At 39.8% G+C, this 20,691-nt stretch overlaps 1 protein-coding gene across 4 annotated transcripts in view; it reads left to right on the top strand.

Annotated features, from left to right (window-relative positions):
* The window catches only part of LOC128940531 (fatty acyl-CoA reductase 1-like), a 128,919-nt gene that overhangs the window by 37,219 nt on the left and 71,009 nt on the right, over nucleotides 1-20,691 (top strand). For all 4 annotated transcript variants that reach the window (XM_054282005.1, XM_054282006.1, XM_054282007.1 and 1 more), the window contains exon 2: nucleotides 18,755-18,980. In XM_054282005.1, the coding sequence (XP_054137980.1) occupies nucleotides 18,792-18,980 (189 nt within the window). In that variant the 5' untranslated portion in view covers nucleotides 18,755-18,791. The remainder of the gene's footprint in view (nucleotides 1-18,754; nucleotides 18,981-20,691) is intronic.

The raw sequence follows: 20,691 nt of genomic DNA, 5'->3' as shown, positions 1-20,691 counted from the left end.
CAATCTATCATAGCTATTCAGGCAGTTATATTATGGTACCATTTCTCTGCAGTCTTCTACAGCGAATCCAAGAATTCTAAGTTTTAGCCATGCAGGTTTCCCATTTTACAGGCCTTTTAAATGTTACATCTTTTCTGGTTTGACTTAATGAAGAAAAGTAGAAAAGGCCAGGTCAGGTGGATGACCCAGGAAGCAGCATTACATTGAAAGTCCTTTACAGCTGCTTCTGAAAATGCTCTAGGGAAGCAGCAGATCCTCTATATTTCTTTTAAAATGAATTTCAGAGCTAAGGGAAAAAGCACTCAAGGGAGAAGGAAAGAGATCTGCAGAAAAGGAGCAGCACAAGCATTATGGAAAGACAGAGAGTGATGAAGACAAGTAATAAATATTTCACAAAACAAAGACAAAATTTATTTGTCTTTTGGTGGTCAGGAAAATATTTTCCCTTAAAGAACTTCTCAAGACATCCTCTCAAAAAACAACTTCCTGACCAATACCTTTTCCTTTTGTTTTGTTCACACACCAGAACATCCTCAATTAAACATTTTCTTTTATTTAAATGATATCTGAAACACTCTTTCATCTCTAATAATTTCTCTGCTCTAGGTGCTGATTTATTTCTTACTTTTTTAGTCTTTTCACTTTTTGGCCCTTTTTGTGGCTAGTGTCAGTAACAATAAAGTGGTGTTATGTAGTTACTCGGCTCTTGCATCTAAGACCTCAAAGTTAAGGGCCAAATACTTCTTGCTCCTCATGTTTTCAGTGGGCAGAAAGAGGGGTGTCCAGCAAGGAGAGTCAGAGTCTCTTTCCGTTGTTTTTTTGTCCTTTTTTTTTTTTTAATTTGGGCTGTCCACATTTCTGACCTTGAGTGACAGCAGCAGCCAGCAGGAAGAGCACTTGGCTGTGCATGGAACAGAGCCGCTGTTTGTCCCAGCTTCCCACAGAAACCTTCATGGAAATATCACTGGAAAAATCATAATAGTAAGATTATGTTTGGGGTTTTCATTCTGATAAAAGAACATTTCAGAAAGGTGTAAAAATCTGCTCCCAGGGTAAAAGGCATTGAATAAGCCAGCTTACAGGCTGTGGCTTCCAGAAAGCAGAGACAAAGCCTTTTTTTGTGAGTCAGTCTTCCTGCTTGGACACTCCCTGGTTTTAGTCATTCAGTAGCTATTTGGAGGCTTTCCCAATGTGGGAAAGATAAAAATATTTGATTTTGGTTGTCATTAAGCAGACAGCATTCCCTCAATGAAAAGAAATTGTTTCCTGGGGAGCAGGTTGAGGCAGGAGACTTGAGACATCTCAGGAAAGCCTTTCTGGCCAAAATAATTATTGGGCTCCATGGTAATCTATTGTTCAAAACCACAAATTGTTATACTCAGAATCCAGGTGTTTGATTAGTATACACACACAAAAAAAACCCCCAAAAAACTATAGCGAAGTTGCATAACTCTGTGAAACTCAGTGGTTTTTAAAATATTTTTATTTATTTCTGAATAGAGTTCTTTATTTAGCTTGGAAAAATTAGCTACATGGAAAAAATATCTGTATTTATGTCTGTCTATAATGTCTAAGTTGTTTTTGCCTAAGCTACAGGATTGTTTGTATTGAGGTTTTTTTTCTGTCATCTTCATTAGTGCTAATGGCTATTTTTAAGGCCTGTATTTGGAAATTCTTGCCAGAGGCCAGCGCATCATTTACGGCAAGCAAAACTGAATGCCAGCCCAGAAAAGTAACTAAACCTCAGCTCTTCTCTCCCCTTTTATGTGTTTTTCTTCTTCCTTGTTTTTTTTTGAAGAAAAAAGTGCTATAAAATGTGGTTACAATCGGATAATACGGAACACAGAATTACAGAAATACAGAATTGTTCATCTTCCACCTCTGGAAGTTTCTTTCTCCTTGCCCATCCTGAAGATGGTCTTGACATATGCCTTTTATTGTCCTTGGGTCTGCTCTCAGTCTCCATGGCATTCCTAAAATACCAGATTGTTTACTTCCAATGACATCAACAAATTCATTCAGGTCCCTTGGATGCTTCACAACCAGTGCAATCTTCCTGTACAGGGTAACACTTTTCTCTATCAGATGTGTCTCTATGAGACACATACACCTGAGAAGTCTAGAGTGCAGACTTACAAATTTATATTTTCTACACAGATTTAGCAGAAATTAAGATAATTTCCTATACTAAAGTTACAATTTCTATCCAAATACCTGTGAATGGACATCAGGATTTAGGTAATTTAGCAGCAAAAAAAAAGCCTAACTGATGGAACCCTGATTTTCTCACATCCCATGCATCAGTGTTTGGCATTTTTGCATATAATGACTTACTCCCTTCTAAGTGGACAAAACCAGCTGTTACTTCATCATATTTTTTTCAAAGGTTTAATTATACTGGAGTATAGGATGTGATTTGCCACAGTGCATAAACAAAGGGAAGGAGAAGGCAAAATGGAGAAAAAACAAAATAGTCATAATTAGAAAAAAAAGACCTATTTCAAGTACTTTTGCATACTGTATAAAAATATACCATTTAAAATGTCATATTTTAAATATAGAGATTTCCATGTGGAGTTGATCTAAAGCAGCTTGAAAAATGGAGAGTCTCATTTGACCTTCAAGTTGCAGGAAACCAGAAGTGGTTTTAAAAAGCTTGTGAGGGCTTGGTTGGTTGGGTTTGGTTTTTTTTACTTCCCAGGTAAAGACTTCTACCTTAATCTCTTTGCAGTTCTGACTACTTTTCCTTCTGTGATTGTGCAGTGCCAGAAGAGTGCAGTGCCTGGAGCATGTCCTGCCCTAAGATTCTCCTGCCTGTGTAACTGGTGATGTCCCACTCTGACTGAATGGGTTTTATGAGCAGCCTAAGACAATTTTTACTTCCTACACAGGCAGTCCAAAGGAATTAAGGATTCACAGAAGGTAAAAAGATAAAGTCCACCTTTGTGGCATGATGGCGAGGAGCAGGGAGGGCTGAGAAAAAAGCAGTTGCTGCTCTGTGGTGAGTCAGGAGAAGCCCTCAAGCTGCTGAAATACGAAATGGAGATGAACCCAATATAGTTTCATGTGTTTAGGAAGGCATTGTGATGCTTCCCTGTGAGGGAGGACTGTAATTCTGTGCCTCATCTTGCTTTGATAAAGTCAGCAAATCTGTGAGAGTTTTTAAAGAACACCTTGAACAGAAAGATTTGACTGGGAAAGACAAATGAGAAACAGTTTAATAGTAGAAGACATAGCAAACTCTGATTGAGAAGAAATGAGGAGGAGGAATAACCAGAGCAGATTTAAAACTTGGTGTTTCCTTCCCTCGGGGAATTCTCCCTAACTTCAGCATTTATCTTTATGTTGGATAGGGATAAAAAAAAATAATTCTAATTTCTGTGCTGGAATGGAGGGTTATGACAAATCTTGGTTTTCAAAAGGATGGTGGGGGTTTTTTTTAAGGACCAATTTTGACATTTTGTCTTCCCCCGCCACTTTGAATGAGTCCTGGGAATGGCAATTCAGAGATCTCTACATTGATCGCTGTTGAGCTAGGGTCACTGACCAGCATTTTGCCCTCATGCGTGATACTGATACACCTCCTGCTCTGCATCCGGAGAGCACTGGCAGAGTGAAGGAACAGCACATGCCAGGATTTTGCAAGAGGGTGTCTCTGTTGGGAGATACAGACTGTCAAGAAGCACAGCTGATTGTGGTAATGGATTGTAGATTGTGACAAAGGGGGAATGTTGTCATGTGGTGTGTAAGGAAAGGAGGAAGTCGATGTGTGCTCTCAAAGGAAAACTATGACACGTGCTGTTCTGTGTAGAAAAGGGAAAGTAAGATACATTGTTTCTGGAAGCTTATTGAGATGACCAGTAGGTTCTATAATGAGAGAGAAAAGCAGGACATTTATGCAAATCTTTATAAAGTTCATGTTTAATTCATCTTTGCCATGAAGATCTTCAGATCAGTAGGTGTGCTTCACCCATTGGCTTTACAACAGCCATCAGCTGTTATTCTGCAACAAATACTTCTGTGAAAGGGGTATTTATTCATGTGAAATAGGATTTAATTGGGACGCTCTTTATGTAATTTTTCAGGGAGAAAAGGCCTCCATAGGAGCTCACACAATTTTCTCTCTTCATTGAGAGTCTATAAAACACCTGCCCTAGTGGTCACAATAATGACCCAGTTCCCAGACCCCCCCAGTTCCCCCCACTGTTTACTGTAGCTTCAAACACCTTTCAGATAAAACAGGTATACTTGGGTTCTACTGTTTCTCTGACTGCCACCTTTTTTCTGTTCTTATCCTGCTGGAAAGGGGTCAAGAAAGAGAATTGGCAACAATTTTAACAGAGGATCTCTGTATGCTGTGAGTACTCAGCCAGGAAAAATTTTCAGGAAGCCAAATAGGCAGAGTTTCAGGCTGTTTTGTACTGGTAGGAAGGGGGAGGAGGAAATATGTTGTTCCTAAAATAGCAATTTGTGCTGCAGAGATTTCAAGAACTAAAATTTTGAGCAGAATGAAACACCTCTCCTGCTTTGTTTTTTCTTTGTTCTCATGACAACAGAGAAGTTGTTTTATGCTATTAAACTGTAGGAAAAATATTGTTGCTACAATGTACTAACACCTACTACTTTCCTAAGAGATGTAGTTGAGTGAGAGCCCTAATCTGTGTGCAGATTTTAGTTAATGTCTCTGTATTGCACCGCTAATCCTGCCTTGAAGACTACTCTGTCAAGGTCAGTGTATTTTTTGGCTATTAATAAGAAGCTTGTTCTTTCTTCTGGCAAGCCTAGTGGGGTTACATGCTACTTTTTACATCCTTGCCCAACTGAGCTGTGTATTTTGGCAGCAACTTTCCAACCTGGCAATCTGTGTGTACCTCATGACAGTCCTTCCTAATAAGACTCTTATCTGGACCTAAGATCAGCAGGAAGAAATCCAAGATGAGGGATAGCCAACAAATGTCACAAGGCTTGGAGAATGCAGACAATAATTCATTTGGTGACACCAGCATGAGCCTTTTGGCTGCTGTTCAGAGAAGCAGGGATTTATAAAAGTATAAGTTGCTACACCAGGTCACCTAATGTTTATTTTTACAGCATTTCTGGAGTTTGGGCTGAGGATCAACTGATCCTGTGATTGCAGATGCCCAGGGAGCCAAGAGACCTTGCTTAAGATGCAGATCTTTTGTATTTTGTTTGGCACAAATTAATTAAGAGAGGGAGGTGTGGCTTGTTCTGAATATCAAAGTTTAAAATACACAGAACAGAGAGGTTTAAAATAGAATATGTCTGCTTTGCACATCTTCTTGTGATGGAGCTAGTGCTTCAGAACTAGTACTATTTGCTTGATATTTCTGTCTTCAGACTGTGGGCTTTGTCTCCAAGATCATGAGGTCATACAAAAGTTAAAGAGAGCGTAATTTCTTGGAAAAATAAAAAATTACTTAGAAAAATTGAGTAGTGAGTTATTTTTTCTCAAATTATATGGATAAATTGTTCCCTTTAGGTGGGTCCTAAGTACCTTCACTGTAACACAAAGTAATTTTCTGTCCCTGCGAGAATGGAAAGGGCTTAAAAAAGGGAATAATCAGGAGGTGTATTTTGGTACCTCTCTGTTGTCCATGAAGTTATGCTAATATACCAGCTTTGTGTGGTCCCATGAGTTTTCAGGGCATTCACATACTAGTCCCTCCAGAGGCACTACCACCAGATAGGCTGCAGGGATTGACATTGCATTGTTCCATGGGATTTGGCTTCCCGAGGCCTCTGAAGTCAGTACGCATACCTCATTTTCAAGTTAAAAATTATCTCAAAATTTAAACTGAGTCAACTTTACTAGGACCATGTGGGATTCTCTAGGAAGATTTATTTATTTTATTTATTCTTTATTTCATAGACCAGGCTAGGATGAGATTGAAGGGTGGGGGAGCCAGCAGCAAACTTTGTGGATATTTTTCTTTATCAGATAACTAAGATATTGTAAAATATATTAAAAAGTAATTTGAAAACTTTATTCCTAATAAGAACATGGAAATTTTGAATGTAGAGCTTCTTAAGGGTGAGAAGGAAGTTTGTTGTTAAGGCAAACCTGTACACTACCTTGAATCCTGCACTGATTACAATAGGATTATTCAAGTACTTTAAACATAATTCAGACTTTTCTCAAATGTTTAGAACCACATCATTGTTGATTTTCTTCTTTTGATTCCCTGCTTGAATTTCAGTGCACAGGGAATGTATTAGCTGACATTGGTACAGTCTGACCATCCTTTTCTGATGCTGCACTTATGTTTTATTCAGTGCTGGTTTTTTTTGAACTTCTGTAAATGTGCATTGTCATCTCTCATCAGCTTGTCTTCTAAATATTGGAGAAGAAGAGGAGAAAAGAATTGGTCCCTTTATGTGCAAAAGGAGGAAAAGTTTTTACTGTGCCAGTGTGTGCCAGGCAAGAGGCATTTACTGTGCCAGTGTGTGCCAGGCAAGAGACATTTTATTGTCTCTTCTTTGTGGAGAAGTGTGTTTCAAAGGCTTCCAGTGCTGCAAAGCTCTCTGCTGCCTCATAATTCAGAGCTGCTGATGTGAAGAGGAAAACTTCCTTAATGCAGCTTTCACTAACTCCAGGGAATTCTCTTTAGTTTCTTCTTCCTGCTCTTTTCCCTTTATCTGAAGAGTAAATGTTTATGTTTCTTGGAGAACTTAGGGCAGAAAAATCTGCAGGCTGTGTTGCCTGTTTTCCACAGAAACCAAGGAGATTTTAGAGGTATGTTTTCGTTGCAGTTCGTGAGAAAATCTAATTTGGAAGGATATAATTATGGTCTTCTAGTTTGGCTTCTTCCACCTATAGTTATAATTTCCCTCCTGAATCTACAGTTTTGTCTTTTTGCTCGTGAGTGAGAGGAGTAATTGCATGGCCAAAAAAAAAACCAAAAAAACCCCAAATTTGCAGCAAACCAGAACCCACCAAAAATCAAAACAAAAACAACAAAATAGTTCTTAAAATTAACGTATGTGGTCAATAATGGTGAAATTGTATACTGTAACAACAACTTTGATGAAATCAATGTATCTTGCAGTATATATGGTCTTTCTTGCTGTTGTGCTCTTTGGCTTGTGAAATGGATGTTGATTCTGATCCCTGTTGTAATGTCACCTAAACAATCTCAAGGAATTAAACATAACTTTCCAAAACACCAGGAAGATGTTTGTTTGGCTTTGCATAATTAATTCATTACCAGCCCCTTAAATGGCTATGTTTCTGATAAAGGTAGTAATAAAATACATGTTTACATTGTTTCTCTGGGGTATTTATAAAATACCAGTTTACATTGTTTCTCTGGGGTATTGGAGACATCATTAATTAAGGTGTATAAAACAATAATTGCACAAATACAGTACTGCATTTAAAAAAGCATTTTTAGCAGCAGGAGAGAGGGATAAACGTTGCTGTCCTACTGGTGAAAGATTTTATGGAAATGTTCTCAGTAGAATGAGTTCTGCATACTCCTAGCTGAGTTTCAAATAAGGGAAGAGCTGATGGTTAGAAAAAGAAGTGTTAAAACATTTATAATTGCAAGTAACACCATGGTTTCTGTGTTTTGTTGATACCTTCTTTAGAATCTGTCAAAATTTTTTAAAATCTGTCATAAAATATTGTGGCAGTGGCTGTCAGATGCTGAGAAATGAGAGGCTCTGAGTCCATTTCCTAGTGAACTATGTCTTGCTTGACCAAAGCCTGCTTTGATCAGCACCCGTGCTAGCAGACTGTGTTGCCAGCTATCCACAGCAGGCCAGTTGGCAAATTCCATGAAAAAGGTGAATTTTCCAAAGCATGTGAAGAGACTCTTATAGGTGGTTTTTCATTTCATTCATCTATTGGTTTTGGTGTTGAGGAAATTATTTTCTGGAAGAACTCCTTTTACATACATCCATGTTGCAGATTGCCAGGATATCTCCCAGGAGTAGTTTGGCTTTGTGTGTTTAGAGATCTCAGAACTACTTGAAGTTTGAAGCGGGTGTGGGTAATTCTGGGTGTAGCACGGTGAGGAGATCTCTTGGATTGGCACTCCCAGTTCACTGTGAGGTGCCTCCTGGTAGAAGCTGAATGGAAAGTTCTTCCCAAACACCTTGACTCAGATACTAATCACAGAGTCCTACAAACTCTCCTCTTTGCTGGTTTCTTTCCTTTTTCCTTTTCCTTTCCCTCCTCCTCTTCCTCCTCTTCCTCCTCTTCCTCCTCTTCCTTCTCCTCCTCCTCCTCCTCCTTCTTCTTCTTCTCTTTTTCAAAGGTACATTTCGCAATCACAGCATCCAAGACATGTTCACCCTGTCCATGCTCAGTGGGTTTCCTTCAGTTTTCCACTTTGATCAAAGAGTGCTTTTCTCTGGAAATCCTAGCAGCTACCTTGGAGCTTTCCATTAATACCTGGCTTGCTTTGATATGGCCACTGAAGGTTCTGGCTTAGTTGGGATCCTTCTGTATTCCCTGTCAGAGTTTCCAGAGAAGAAGGTCTGCATGCTGTGCTTGAGAGCCCAATGAAAAACAAAACTTGCAAACTCTTAGGATAATGTTTGCTGTTGAAAGGAGCTGAGGTGAAATCAGTAGTCTCGCTGGACATGTCATCTCTTAAGCTTTCATTCCCTGGCCCTGAGCTATCCCACATCCTCAGGAGGAGCAGCAGGGATCATCTGTGCGTGTAACTCTGTGGTTCTCTTGCTAGAAGTACTAGATGAAGGATTAAAGAGGTTGGGAGCGTATCCAGACAGGGACAGTCAGACAAAGCAGTGGGAAAAGTCTACTCAGAGTGGTGAGGTGTAATGGGAGGCAGAAATATGATAAAGTGCCTTGTATCTCACTGGCTCATATCTTAACTTGTACACTTTCTAATTCTTCTACATTATACATATAAAGTCCAGTTTTTTTGCTGCTGCCTTTTTCTTAGTCTCTCTCCAGAAGCCCACAAGCCCCATACTGGTGTCTCCATTGCCCCTTCCCAACACTCCAACTCTGAATCCTTGTAGGAGGAAGCAGCTTCCTAGATTCTCCTCACTGTGATTTTTTGCTTTTCCAAAGGAGGAATGAGGTGTTTGTCAGTCCATCATTTCTGCACAGTGAGAGTCATTACAAAGCAATAACAAGGTTGGACCTGCCTCAGGTCTGCTGCTGGAGCTGCCCTAGTCTCTGCACTTTGCGCTGCCTCGTTATTCTAGTGCCAGGGACTCCAACAGCAAATCTGTCAGTGTATTGTGGTTCTGATTCTAGTAGTGCCAGAATTGTCTTCAACAAAACAGGAGATACAGGGAATTACTGGAGAGCTGGTCACATGTGCTGATTTCCCAGCTTGCTGTAGAATAAGCCAGCTAGCAGTGTGCAATATTACCAGTGTAAAATTCCCTATGGACTTCCTGGAATTAAATAGGCTGTGGTCACACTTCTTCCCCATTCCTGAAGGGTTCAGTCCTGCTCTGGACAGAACAACTTTGCCAGGTGCCATCAAATCCTCAAAGACTGAAAGATAGAGAAATGTGGGGAAAACAAAAAAAATAAATGCTTTTTGTTTGTATTTAGCCTAAGGTTTGAGTCAATGATGAGGGAAAAGGGAAAGCTGTGCTCTTTCCATTGATAATGTACTTTTTCAGGTCAATTAAAAGAAACCAAACATGGAGGTATGTTAAATCTTTGGTTTGAAAGTGTATGTCTATATATATGCTTTGGTATGAAATTAATAGTATAGGTTCTCACATTCATCTGGTCATCCTTTTAAGACTCTTCTTAGTGGTAAATATTTCAAGCATTTTTGTCTTTCAGCTCTAAGACAAGAGTAGGGTTCTAGACTGTACTTCTTAATGAAGCCCCAATAAAAAACTACTCAGACTGCTGAGCTTGGCTTCCTATTGGAAATAAAAATAATTGCTGTTACTTAGTTAAGTTTAAATCTGTGTCTGAACACAGCAGATTTTTTCCATTCTGTTAGTCTGAGATCTGAGGTGTGAAATGTCATTTTAGCTTGCTGTTACAGGACTTCTTAGTGCAGTCACCTGCAGCTGTCTTGCTTTCTTTCAGCTTGTATTATTTAGCCAATTATTGATTATTTTGCATTTGTTTTGAAGCTTAATACAAACAAAAATACACATTTATAGTGATAGATCTGCACTGGAGTACAAAGCAACTTGCCTTTTCTATTTACATCTTCCACTGGACATAGCTGTGGGAAAAAAGTTGTAAAAATTGAAAGGTTATGTCTTAGATAATTGTTTTTAAATGCATGGGCATTAGGAAGGTCATCATTTTGGCCACATTCCTATACATTGTCCTCAGTTTCTTCTTTTGTTGGTTTCGGAAGGGATTTTTTTAGGTTTTCTTATGAAAGCATAGAAATTCCATTTCAGTTTATTTCATTAAGACTTTGGAGCATTGTGCTTGGATATTTACCTGACAGGAGTGCTGGATGGAGTGAGTAGAAGAAGTCTTAGGAAGGCAGTCTCTCCATCATTCCATAGCATGAATTTACTTACTAGATAATGATCAGTGATATTGGTTTACTTGTATCAGTATTGCTGTTGACTCTAAATCTTGAGTGAAGACTGTTCTTTATGTCATGACAGTGCATTTGTGAAGAATGTGGTTGCTGTAATCACATAAGTATTTGCACTGTTGCTGTCAATCACCACTGCATTTCCATTTGTTACAGAAATGTAGGCGTTTTTAGGCACCCAGTCCTTTTTGGAGCCATTATGGGATAGTTTTCCATGAGTGTTGGAATGTGGAAATTGCTGGGGAGGTAGCAATCCTGCAGCTGCTGTCCTTCAGTGCAGCTGTGCTAGTTGGACTTTTACAAAAATGGGGCTTGACAAAAAAACCACCAAAACGCCTCAGCCACTGATCACCCTCAAATTGTATGTGTGTGTTCTTAAATTGCGTCAGCCACAGAATCGTTTAGGTTGAAAAAGACCTTAAAGATCACTGGAGAGAGAGACTGGAGGGTATTGGTGGCTGCAGAGCTCCATATGTCTCTGCAGTGTGGAAGTGGGCAGTGACCCCACCTGTGTGCTGGACTGAGCCCCCAGTGTGGGCAGCAGGGGAAGGGAAGGGGGATTCTGTCCCTCTGCTCTGCTCAGATGAGACTCCCCCTTGCAGAGCTGCCTCCAGCCCTGGGTCTAGCAAAGGATAGGGAGCTGCTGTAGCCAGTACAGAACTGGTACCAAGATGATCAAAGGGATAGAACAGCTCTGCTGTGAGGAAAGGCTGAGAGAATTGTGATGGTTCAGCCTTCTCTCTCAGGAGAAGAGAAGGCTCTGGAGAGACCTTAAAGCTGCTTTTCAGTACATCAAGGGAGCCTATAAGAAGCCTGGAGGGGGACTTTTCGTGTGGGTAGATAGTGACAAGGGGAAATGGCCTTAGGCTGACAGAGAGTAGGTTTAGATGGGATATTAGCAAGAAATTGTTCCTTATGAGGGTGGTTGAGGTCCTGGCACAGGTTGGCCAGAAAAGCTGTGGCTGCCCCATCCCTGGAAGTGTCCAAGGCCAGCTTGGATGGAGCTCTGAACAACCTGTGATAATGGAAGGTGTCCCTGCCCATGGCAGAGGGTTGGAATGATATAGTCTGTAAGTTCCCTTCCAACCCAAGCCATTCTGTGATTCTATGCTTCTAACACTGGCAAGTCCACCACTTAACTTTGTCCCCAAGTGCCACATCTACACATCTTTAAATACCTCCAGGGTTGGTGACTCTACCACTTCTCCAGAAAATCTATTGCAGTGCTTGATAATAATTTCAGAGGAAAAAAAAATCACAAATGTCATAAATGCTGGTGCCATTATTTTTGATGGGGGACAAAGATGAATAGTGGAAAAGGACAGAAAATCTTTGTTAATATGTTAGCTGCTGCATGCTAATAAGAAGTTATCAATGGAGATGTCTAAAATAAAATTAATTTGCCACACAAGCCTGTTATCACACAGACTTAACTCCCGACCTCACTTGTGCAGTACTGGGGTGCAGAGTGATTGGTGTGCAGTGGGTATGGCAGGGGTTTTGATCTAGGGTTTTGGGACAGGACTGCTGGTTGTAGAGATCCTAGGAGAAATAGCAAGAAGAATATGGCTGTGAAGTGTGAATTTGCGGAAATGATAAGGGAAAGGATTGCCTGCAGAAAAGCTCTGGTGTAGGACGTCTGCCTTTAATTATGCTGAGGCAAAGCAAAACCCCCTTCTAGTTCTGATCTATGCTTTGATCCTATAACCTACTCAATGGCTTTGCAACAACTAGCTTTAAAAAAAAAAAGGGAGGGGGGAGTGGGTACATATGCTGGACTATGTGATGCAGAAAGGAGCCTGCAGAAGCTGTGCCTTTGAAGTCTCTGGTAGCTGCTGTTCTTACCAGGTGGATAATTAAATAGGATTGAGGCAGAATACATTGATATTGGGGCTACTGAAAAATATTTGTTCTTTAAAATCCTACTTGACACGTGTAGGTATGTCCTCAACACCATTGCCTTGTCTCAGCTCTAAAATGTTTGCAGGCCTTTTTCCTTAATTTTGGAGAAAAAACATAGTGAGACTGAGTGAGACTAAATAGGGTTCACTAAAAAATCAGGAGGCTCCTCCTGCATTGTGTTCCATCAGTGGCCTTTCTGTTTTCTTCATTTTTTTCTCTATTTCTTCATGGTTGTCAAACACTTTGTACTACTTGGGAGGGTCAGAACAGAACATCTGTGAAGCTGTGTAGGCAATGCTTAAGCTGGAAGTTTCAGCTTTTGCCCACATCTGTCCTGGTGGCTGGTCTTGGACCCAGCAGCCACAATTCCCAGAGGTTTCCCTGTCTGTCTGCCTGTCGTGTAGCATTCAGCATTTTGCAGGATCCAGCTGTGTACGCTGCTTGTTGTCTCCAGCTCTTAATTATGCTGTCACATTTCTGTGTCTCTTTAGATTTAACTGCTATAAATTAAAATGGATTGTGAAACTGGTGTGGTTTTTCAAGGCATGAAGGGTTTCTGGGAGCAATGAGTTTCTCCTTGCATGTTGCTACTTGGGGATGCTGTTATGGATTTGAATTGCTACTGTTGGCAAACAAAAAATGATTTAAAATGTATTAGCTGGAGAAAAGTGATTTAACCTTCAGGCTTCTAACAACAACATTTATAATTGGTGTAAATTGCTTGAAGAAAAATCTCTTTTGCAAAGAGCATCATCATCAGGAGTTCAGTCTGGCTGTAAATGTGCCCATCTTTGAATTGCAGGGTTTTATTTCTTTATGCTACATTAGCTTCTATAGTGCCTGCACAAAGGGTGGATTATGACCTTCCTTTTAATTCTGTAGCTAAATGAGAGGAGTTTTTTCTTTATTGTTGTTGTTAGGTTACGTTAAATAACTGTGGAAATTCAACAAACTGGAAGGAACTTTTAATTTTTCTGTAGAAAGGCCATTTTATCATCCTCTTTGCTTCATTTTTTGTCACCAGTAAAATCTCCCTGACTTCATAGGCTACACAAATCTTTCTATGCCTGAAGACCTTTGGAAATGCATTATGTAACTTCAGTGCCTCCTTGCTGGTACTTTCTGCTTGTTTGTGTCAGCAACGCTGTTGTCTCAAAGGGTGTGCAGTGTTGAACTACAGCCATTTTCTGCTCTGATTCGCTGTTGCTTCTTACTGAAAATGCAGGAAATATTTTAAATCCAAAGGCTCAAATCTAAGTTAATTCACATTAATCCTTGTTGAAACATTGGGCATTGCACTGGAACTTCTCTGGTCGTGAGTTTGGCCCAGAAAATGAAATTAAAGGAGCAGAGTGACCTTCTTCTGCTGTTACTGAGGAGCCAGGAGTTAAGTCAGTATGATGCAAAACAAGTCACTATTTCAGCTATTTCTAGCATGCATGGTGTGTATTTATTTTATGATGATTAAACAAGCAATAGATGCTTTCAGTCAAAAAACACGTATTGGAAATAATTACTTTTATGTATTATAATTACTTGCCTACTTTGGAGAGTCTCTGTAATACATCCTGGGACAAAATGTAGAAGAGAAAATAATTTTATGAAGATATATTGTTCATAATCCCCAGTGTTCAGTCCATTTAAAACTCATAAAATAATTAATAGACTGAGGAAGTAAATTGATGAGACAGAAATAGTCTGTGACCACTTTACATTGCTCTTTCTGACCTCAGCTATACAAATTCTCTGAAGCAACAGGAATTTTTCTTTCTTTGTGTGTTCCAGGTTGATCATAACTCTTGTAGAATCCTGATTAAAGAAAACTGTCTTATGTATGATTGGCTATTTTCACCCAAGATGAAAAATTTATTTTCAGAAAGTGGCCAAAAATTATTTCGTCTTAAAGGACTCTTGCTGACTGTAGCTTTTTTCCAAAACCTATTGCTTGTCATTTAACCTTCATTTAGCCTGAAGGTTAAATCCAAAATCATTGCTCGTAATTTTGGTTGAAGCCGGTTCATTACATTGAATATCATGTCTGAAAGACTCGTCTGAAGAAGCTGATCCTCTTCTTTATGGAAATTACATCCCTGCATAAAATTGTGCAAGAAAAAGCTCATCAAAACTAGCCTAAGTACAAGGAGATGTCAGAGAGACCATTTTTGAACCTGGATGTACATTTGTAGGCATATGGTCCTTTGCTCTTGCACAAAACTAATATTTTTTTTAATTTTATGCAGTTGAGTTGAAAAGAAAAAAATATCTCAACAGATAAGCTTCTGAATTGGCTGCTGTCCTGTTTGAACAGGGCAGTGATCCCCAAACCATTCTGAAATATTACCTCTTCCAGTCCACCTCCATTGCTCATCCTCCCTTTTGCTGTCCCTCCGTGACCCCCTGCAGCCATGGGGCTGCCATGGGCAGTGGCAGAATTCAATGAGGTTCAGGTCCACATTTTCCTTCCCACCCTTCTGGGTCTAGTAGCAGCTGACTCTGCATCACACCATTGCAATCTGGATGCAGATTTGGCATCACCAAAATACATGACAGATGAGAACGTAGAGCAGTTGTTTTATTAAATATCAGCTCAGTTGTGCCTGCTCTTGGTGGGGGAAGTTCTCCTGTGCTATTCAGCTGAGGATATGAGGGTTGTCTTTTGCAGGAGGGAACTATTAGGTTGGTAGGATTAGGATTCTCGCCTTTCCTTTTGCTTGTCCTTTGGCACAAGATCGTGGCTTTGTTTGTAACAAAGCACTGTAGCTCGTCCTTTCTGTTTGATCCAGAGGAGACTGGGAGAGGCAGTAGTACCCTCAGAACAGCTTGTGTACTTCTGTCTGCAGAGGTGCTCAGTGGGATTCCTGGCTTGTGGGTTTTTCCTGCTCTGGAGATGAGTCAGCATCAGAGAGATTTGTGCTGCTGCAGAGATGCTGCGCTCAGTAATTCGGGTGGCATCAGAGATTACTTTCCTGCTCCAATTAGTGCCTAAAGCGTCTGAGTTGCCTTTATATACTCACTTGAACTAGACTTCAGGAAGCTCTTGCATGAGCTTTCCTCCACAGTTCAGTGCCTTTCTCACCTCCAGGTTTGGAAGAGCCAGGAACCTCAGCCTATGAAATAGTCTTTATCCTTCTTTACCTCACTAAGGGTCGTGTCTCTGCAACTTCTGACCATAGTTCAAGTAGTTCTACCAGTAACTTAATGCCTTGTAGTTTAATTGACTGGAAAATCATCAGTACTCAGTATTGGCTGTTTATTCCCTAAGATGAAAGGCCAAGTATAACCTTCTGCACAAAACAATTTGAGTGTAAAAAGCCAAAAAGGCATGCATGTAGTTCTCCCTGGTTTGAAGTAGACCTCCAAAGGGTCAGGTTAGCAGGCATTACTTGGGTCACACCCTTTGACCTCAGAAATCCTCTGGTTCCTTAAAATCTCCATATATTTTTCAGTACTTTCTTTGCAAAGGCCAAGCAACATCAATAAAGGCAGAAAACAATCAATCACACTCTTAAAAATATTAAAAAATGCAAAATAGTTGTACAAAATAAAAAATTCAAGATTAAGTTGAAAGGAAAATATCTTAGCAATCCTGACTATAAACTGGAATCTGCCTTTGAACCTGGAATGTAATAAAAGCCTCTTTAAATTTGCTTGACCAGTGGAGATTCAGGGATCTGTCTGAACATACCAAATTGCAGCATTCTAGCTTCTGTGTCATGATCATAAAATATGAATTTGTTTGTGTGCATTAGAAAAATCCACATATTTTCTTTCCTGATAATTAATATGCATCAGATGGGTACAAGATTTTCATAATTTCTTCTGAAGCTCACTTAAGAAATAGAAAAATAAATGTACTGCAAAGAAACATGAATCTGCTCCCATAACAGGCAAACACCATCTCATTCTTCATGGCTTTTTATTATGGATGAGGCTGAGTAACTGGATCCAACTCTGAAATTTGCCCTACTAACTCTAGGCTGCCTAACTTGGACTGCTTTATTATGGAAAATAGAAAGGATGGGATTTTTCTTCCATTATCTTTTAACCCTAGGAGGATAAGCCAGTAATCAAAGTTTGTTGATTTGAAAGTTTGTTTTTCCAGTGGCTATGTTTGGTACTTCCATTTTCATCATACAAGAATGGCTTGGGAGATTAAATTTTTGGGTTTTTTTGGACTCAGACTCAAAATGGTCTCAGACTAGATGGAGAAGAACTGTCAGTTATGTGCATGTAGTCCTTGTCAGAAATGCTTAGTGAAACATGGCTGCACGGTTAATTACAGGGACATTTCAAAGTAGTGTGATTTATTTACTTTACTATTCTAGCAGGCATTGAACATCTGGTCACAACAAATGAAGCCTTTTTTAGATAACTGAAGCAGGGAATCCAAATGAAACAACATAATAAATTGATGTCTGCACGTGGAAGCCTTTCACAGTTATTTTGTGCAGTAGTCTACAACTCTTAAGGCAAAGCAGTAGTACTTAGTGATGCAGGTTGGAAATGCTCTCTACTTCTGAAGTGTGGGAAGGAGGGTAATTCCTCTGGTAATCTCCAAGTTTGTGGTGTTAAGTACTCTGTAATTGTACCATTGTTTGTGCAGATATGATCCTCTGGATACAAATTCAAAGCAAGTATCCATCCAGTGGCTGCAAGTGGTCCTTATATTTAATCTTTTTGTTTCCTGTTGTTCACTGGGATTGCTATGGCCTCTAGTGACTAAGGACTTCTTCTTCCTTCATTTTTCTACATTGGAGGACATGTGTCATGCCAGGTTTCTGAGATCTTTTGACTTCATCTGGCTAAACTACAACCACCTTCTGGCCATACACACTTTTCACATGCTCCCTGGCTCTGCCAGTTCCTGTCTTCCAGGATGAGTCAGTTTTTCTGAATTGGAATGAGACATGACATTTTGTTATAAATAAGTTAATTATCCAGTAGTTTTAAGCTGTTGATTTTACTTCCCAAGTGGCCAGCTCTTTAATAAGAGCAGGTTTTTAATAGGCGTAGATGAGCCTTCTGTAGTCATCTAAGTTACAATCTTGACCACATCTGAAAGTAGGCTAATAACCAAATTCACTGAGCCAGAATACCCACAGCTATTAGTTTGTAAAATAGTCCCTCAGAGGTTATTCTGCTTGACCCACTTTCTAAACTGGATTCTACACCTGATGTTTTGTCATGCATAAAGAAATTTGGGGATTTTCATTTGTTCGATGCTGAGTGCTGTGGTCCCAGGCAGCACTGGGAAAGAAAAGTAGTATTTTGTTAGGCTTGACTCCCTAGTTTGTGTCTCTGAAGTTTCTGCTGGAGGAGTTTTTCTGGGATACTTGAAGATCATTGTTCTGGTTCTTGAATACGTGATTGGCAGCATTCTACAATTCTTGTTTCTTTTTGTTTCAAATTTAGTAGGCTTTTTCAAAACATTTACTGGTATTTTTCATGAGCCCTTTCCTTGCAGTGTGTGTTTTGTGCTTGCTGTGGTCTGCCCCACTTCAAAGATGGTTGTTTTGCTTCTGTTAGGCTAATAGGGGAAGAAGGGCTTTTCTAAGAGGATTCAGTCCAGCTTTGTTTGCATTTAATCAACTTAAAGAGTTTGAATCTGGGTGACTGGGAACATTCAGGCCTGAAACTATTGCATCTAATTAAAATATTTAACTGGGACACATCATGTGGGAACCTAGTCCATGTCAGTGAATCTCCAAAGGACAGCCTATCATGTCTACATTCCTTAGAGTGAACTGGGATGAATTCTGGCCATAACAGCTTGTGAAGGGTTGTAACCTGCACATGGTATTGCAGTTGTGCAGAGCAGTGTCGCTGCACTGTCTTTTGTGAAGAAGGGCTTTCTTCATGGTGTTATTCCAAGCCAAGGCAGCAGGAAAAGTCTGAGCATGTTGATTAGTGATGGCTGACAAGGAACGCCATAGGCACAGTGGAATTGAAGTGGAAAACACAGCAGGGTTTGTGAGGAAATTTCTTTCTCCTTTGTCTTGTAGGAATAGCTGCATATCTTCATGGCTGCCACTTCTCAGTAGCAGATAAACAGTCTTCAGCACTGCAGTGAGCATCTCCTGCTGGAAGCCCTGGACAGCACGAGCTGTGTTTGACCTCTGTGTGCAGCTGTGGTGTCACATAGTGGATAAGGCTGAGCTTGATTTTTTTAAGTGTCTCAGATTTTTGTAGCTTATTTTCATAATAAAGCCTTTTTTTAAAAAATCATTTTTAAAATTGCTATTGACTGAACCAATTTGAGTTTACCTAGGTGACTAAAAAGGTTATCCCAAAAGCCTTTAAAGAGCTTTATGTCTGCATTTTCTCAGGTACCTGCTGCAGGAAGGGAGAGAACAAGAAAGCACCATGTCTTCGGTCTCAGCTTTTTACAATGGGAAGACTGTACTTATCACAGGAGCTACAGGTTTCATGGGCAAAGTACTGGTGGAAAAACTTTTGCGCTCCAGCCCTGAAGTGAAAGCAGTTTATATTCTTGTCAGGCCGAAGGCTGGACAGTCAATGCAGGAGAGAGTGGCCAACATGTTGAAATGTAAGGTAAGTTCATATGGTTTATTCTGGAATCTAATCTGAAATCTATTTAGCTGTGTGAAATAAAGGGCTTCTGTTTTATTTAGTTCATGAGGAGCAAAATGCTGACATCTGCTGTAACAGCTGTGTATTTTCCCTGTATCTAAAACAAACCACAAAAAGAATTGTACATGAACAAACCTGTATATGCCTGATTTTGATGGGTGCCAAAGCATTTTACACTGTAATGATGTAATCTTTTTACTTCCTGTTTTGCATGACCTCCACCTGTGTGTCTTGATCCTGTTTAGTTTGCCATCCCAGTGAAAAAATCTATAGTGACAAGAAGGGTGTCAAAGCCCTTTGCTGTATTAAATGTAAACATTTGTAAGGAGACACTGACTTGGCCTGACGCTCTCAAGATCCTCTGGATCTTAAGCCAGTGGTGAAGTTGTGAACTTGCTCAGACTCCTCCAGCTATGATAAATGTCAGAGTTCAAGCTCATGCCTAATGCTAGTGAGAATTTGTACATAGCTGATGTGAAATGAGAGGAAGGGACAGATCTGGCCCTAGCAGGCAAAGAATTACTAGGAATTAACCTGAGAATTGTCAACATATCTTCATGGAGTATTGGTCTAAAAGTTTGAGCAAGACGTGACTTGAAGAATCCTTCTCCTTCTGCAGAAGTTAGAGGTAAAATAGGTGACTTTGAGACAAGTAGGTCTGGCAGAAAACATGTTTTTTTCCTTTTAATGTTTTGAGGCATTAAGCTAGGAAAATCTTACATATGTCCAAGAACAGTTAGTTTGGTTTTGTTGTGTTTTTAACAGAGGGTGGATTGTTTTCATATTCAGGAAAATTTGTGAGTAGTATAAAAGGAAACAGTCACATTAGTTGCTTTTTGCTAGTCTATCATAGGATGATTTAGGTTGGAAAAGATCCTCAAGGTCTTTAAGTCCAACCCTTAACCTCACACTGCCAGGTCCACCCCCAGCTTTCATCACAGTGGATAATGTGAAACAATCCCAAGTGTGGTGTGGTTTTCCCTTTTGTGTTTTAAAACACTTGAGGAAATGATAAACCTAGGTATTTATCAAGACTTCTGTAAGTTCTGTTTGCATTTTATGTATAAATGCTGCTGGCTTATCTTTTCAGTTGAGCAGCACAACTTGGAGGTATTATTAGCTCTGGGTGGGGTTCCCTAGTAGCTGTTTTATTGTTGTAGCTGTATTAGATGTACCCATTTTTCTTCCTAGGATGTTTCAGCAGTTTTAAGACTTGCCAACAGCAAACAGGACATGATAACCTCTGCTTGAACCTTTGGCAGCCTGCTCCAGTGTGTTTCAAATGAAGAAAAGGAGAAGGCAGAGCTCTAAGTTAGGCTGCTGCAGCCTTGGGAAGAAAAAAAACTTACACAAGTCATCCAGGTCTTCTTAAGGAAGAAGTTGTCTTTCTGATGCTGATCATTTTAAAATTACTCAAAAATCCTTGCCTAAGGCAGAAACCCTACTCCTCAACGGTGTTTGTCATGTACAAATGTTGACACCCTTGGAGATTTTTTTTTTCTAAAAATGAAACTGTTAATTCCACTAGATGTTAATTTAATGACAGACAAGGAGGGCAGGAAACATTATTCTTAGCATGTTTGCAGACTTCTAGTTGATCACAATCTAGAGACTGCCCTTTCATTTACTGTTCCGGTTTGCATGCTCCAGTTTGGGAAATCCCTGAGGTATA

This window comes from Melozone crissalis, unplaced genomic scaffold (genome assembly GCF_028551555.1).
Source record: "Melozone crissalis strain CALT ecotype California unplaced genomic scaffold, PUWL_Pcris_2 ptg000033l_1, whole genome shotgun sequence".
Lineage (NCBI taxonomy): Eukaryota > Metazoa > Chordata > Aves > Passeriformes > Passerellidae > Melozone > Melozone crissalis.
The sequence above is the reverse complement of the archived record's forward strand: the minus strand, read 5'-3'. Positions and strand labels throughout refer to the sequence as shown.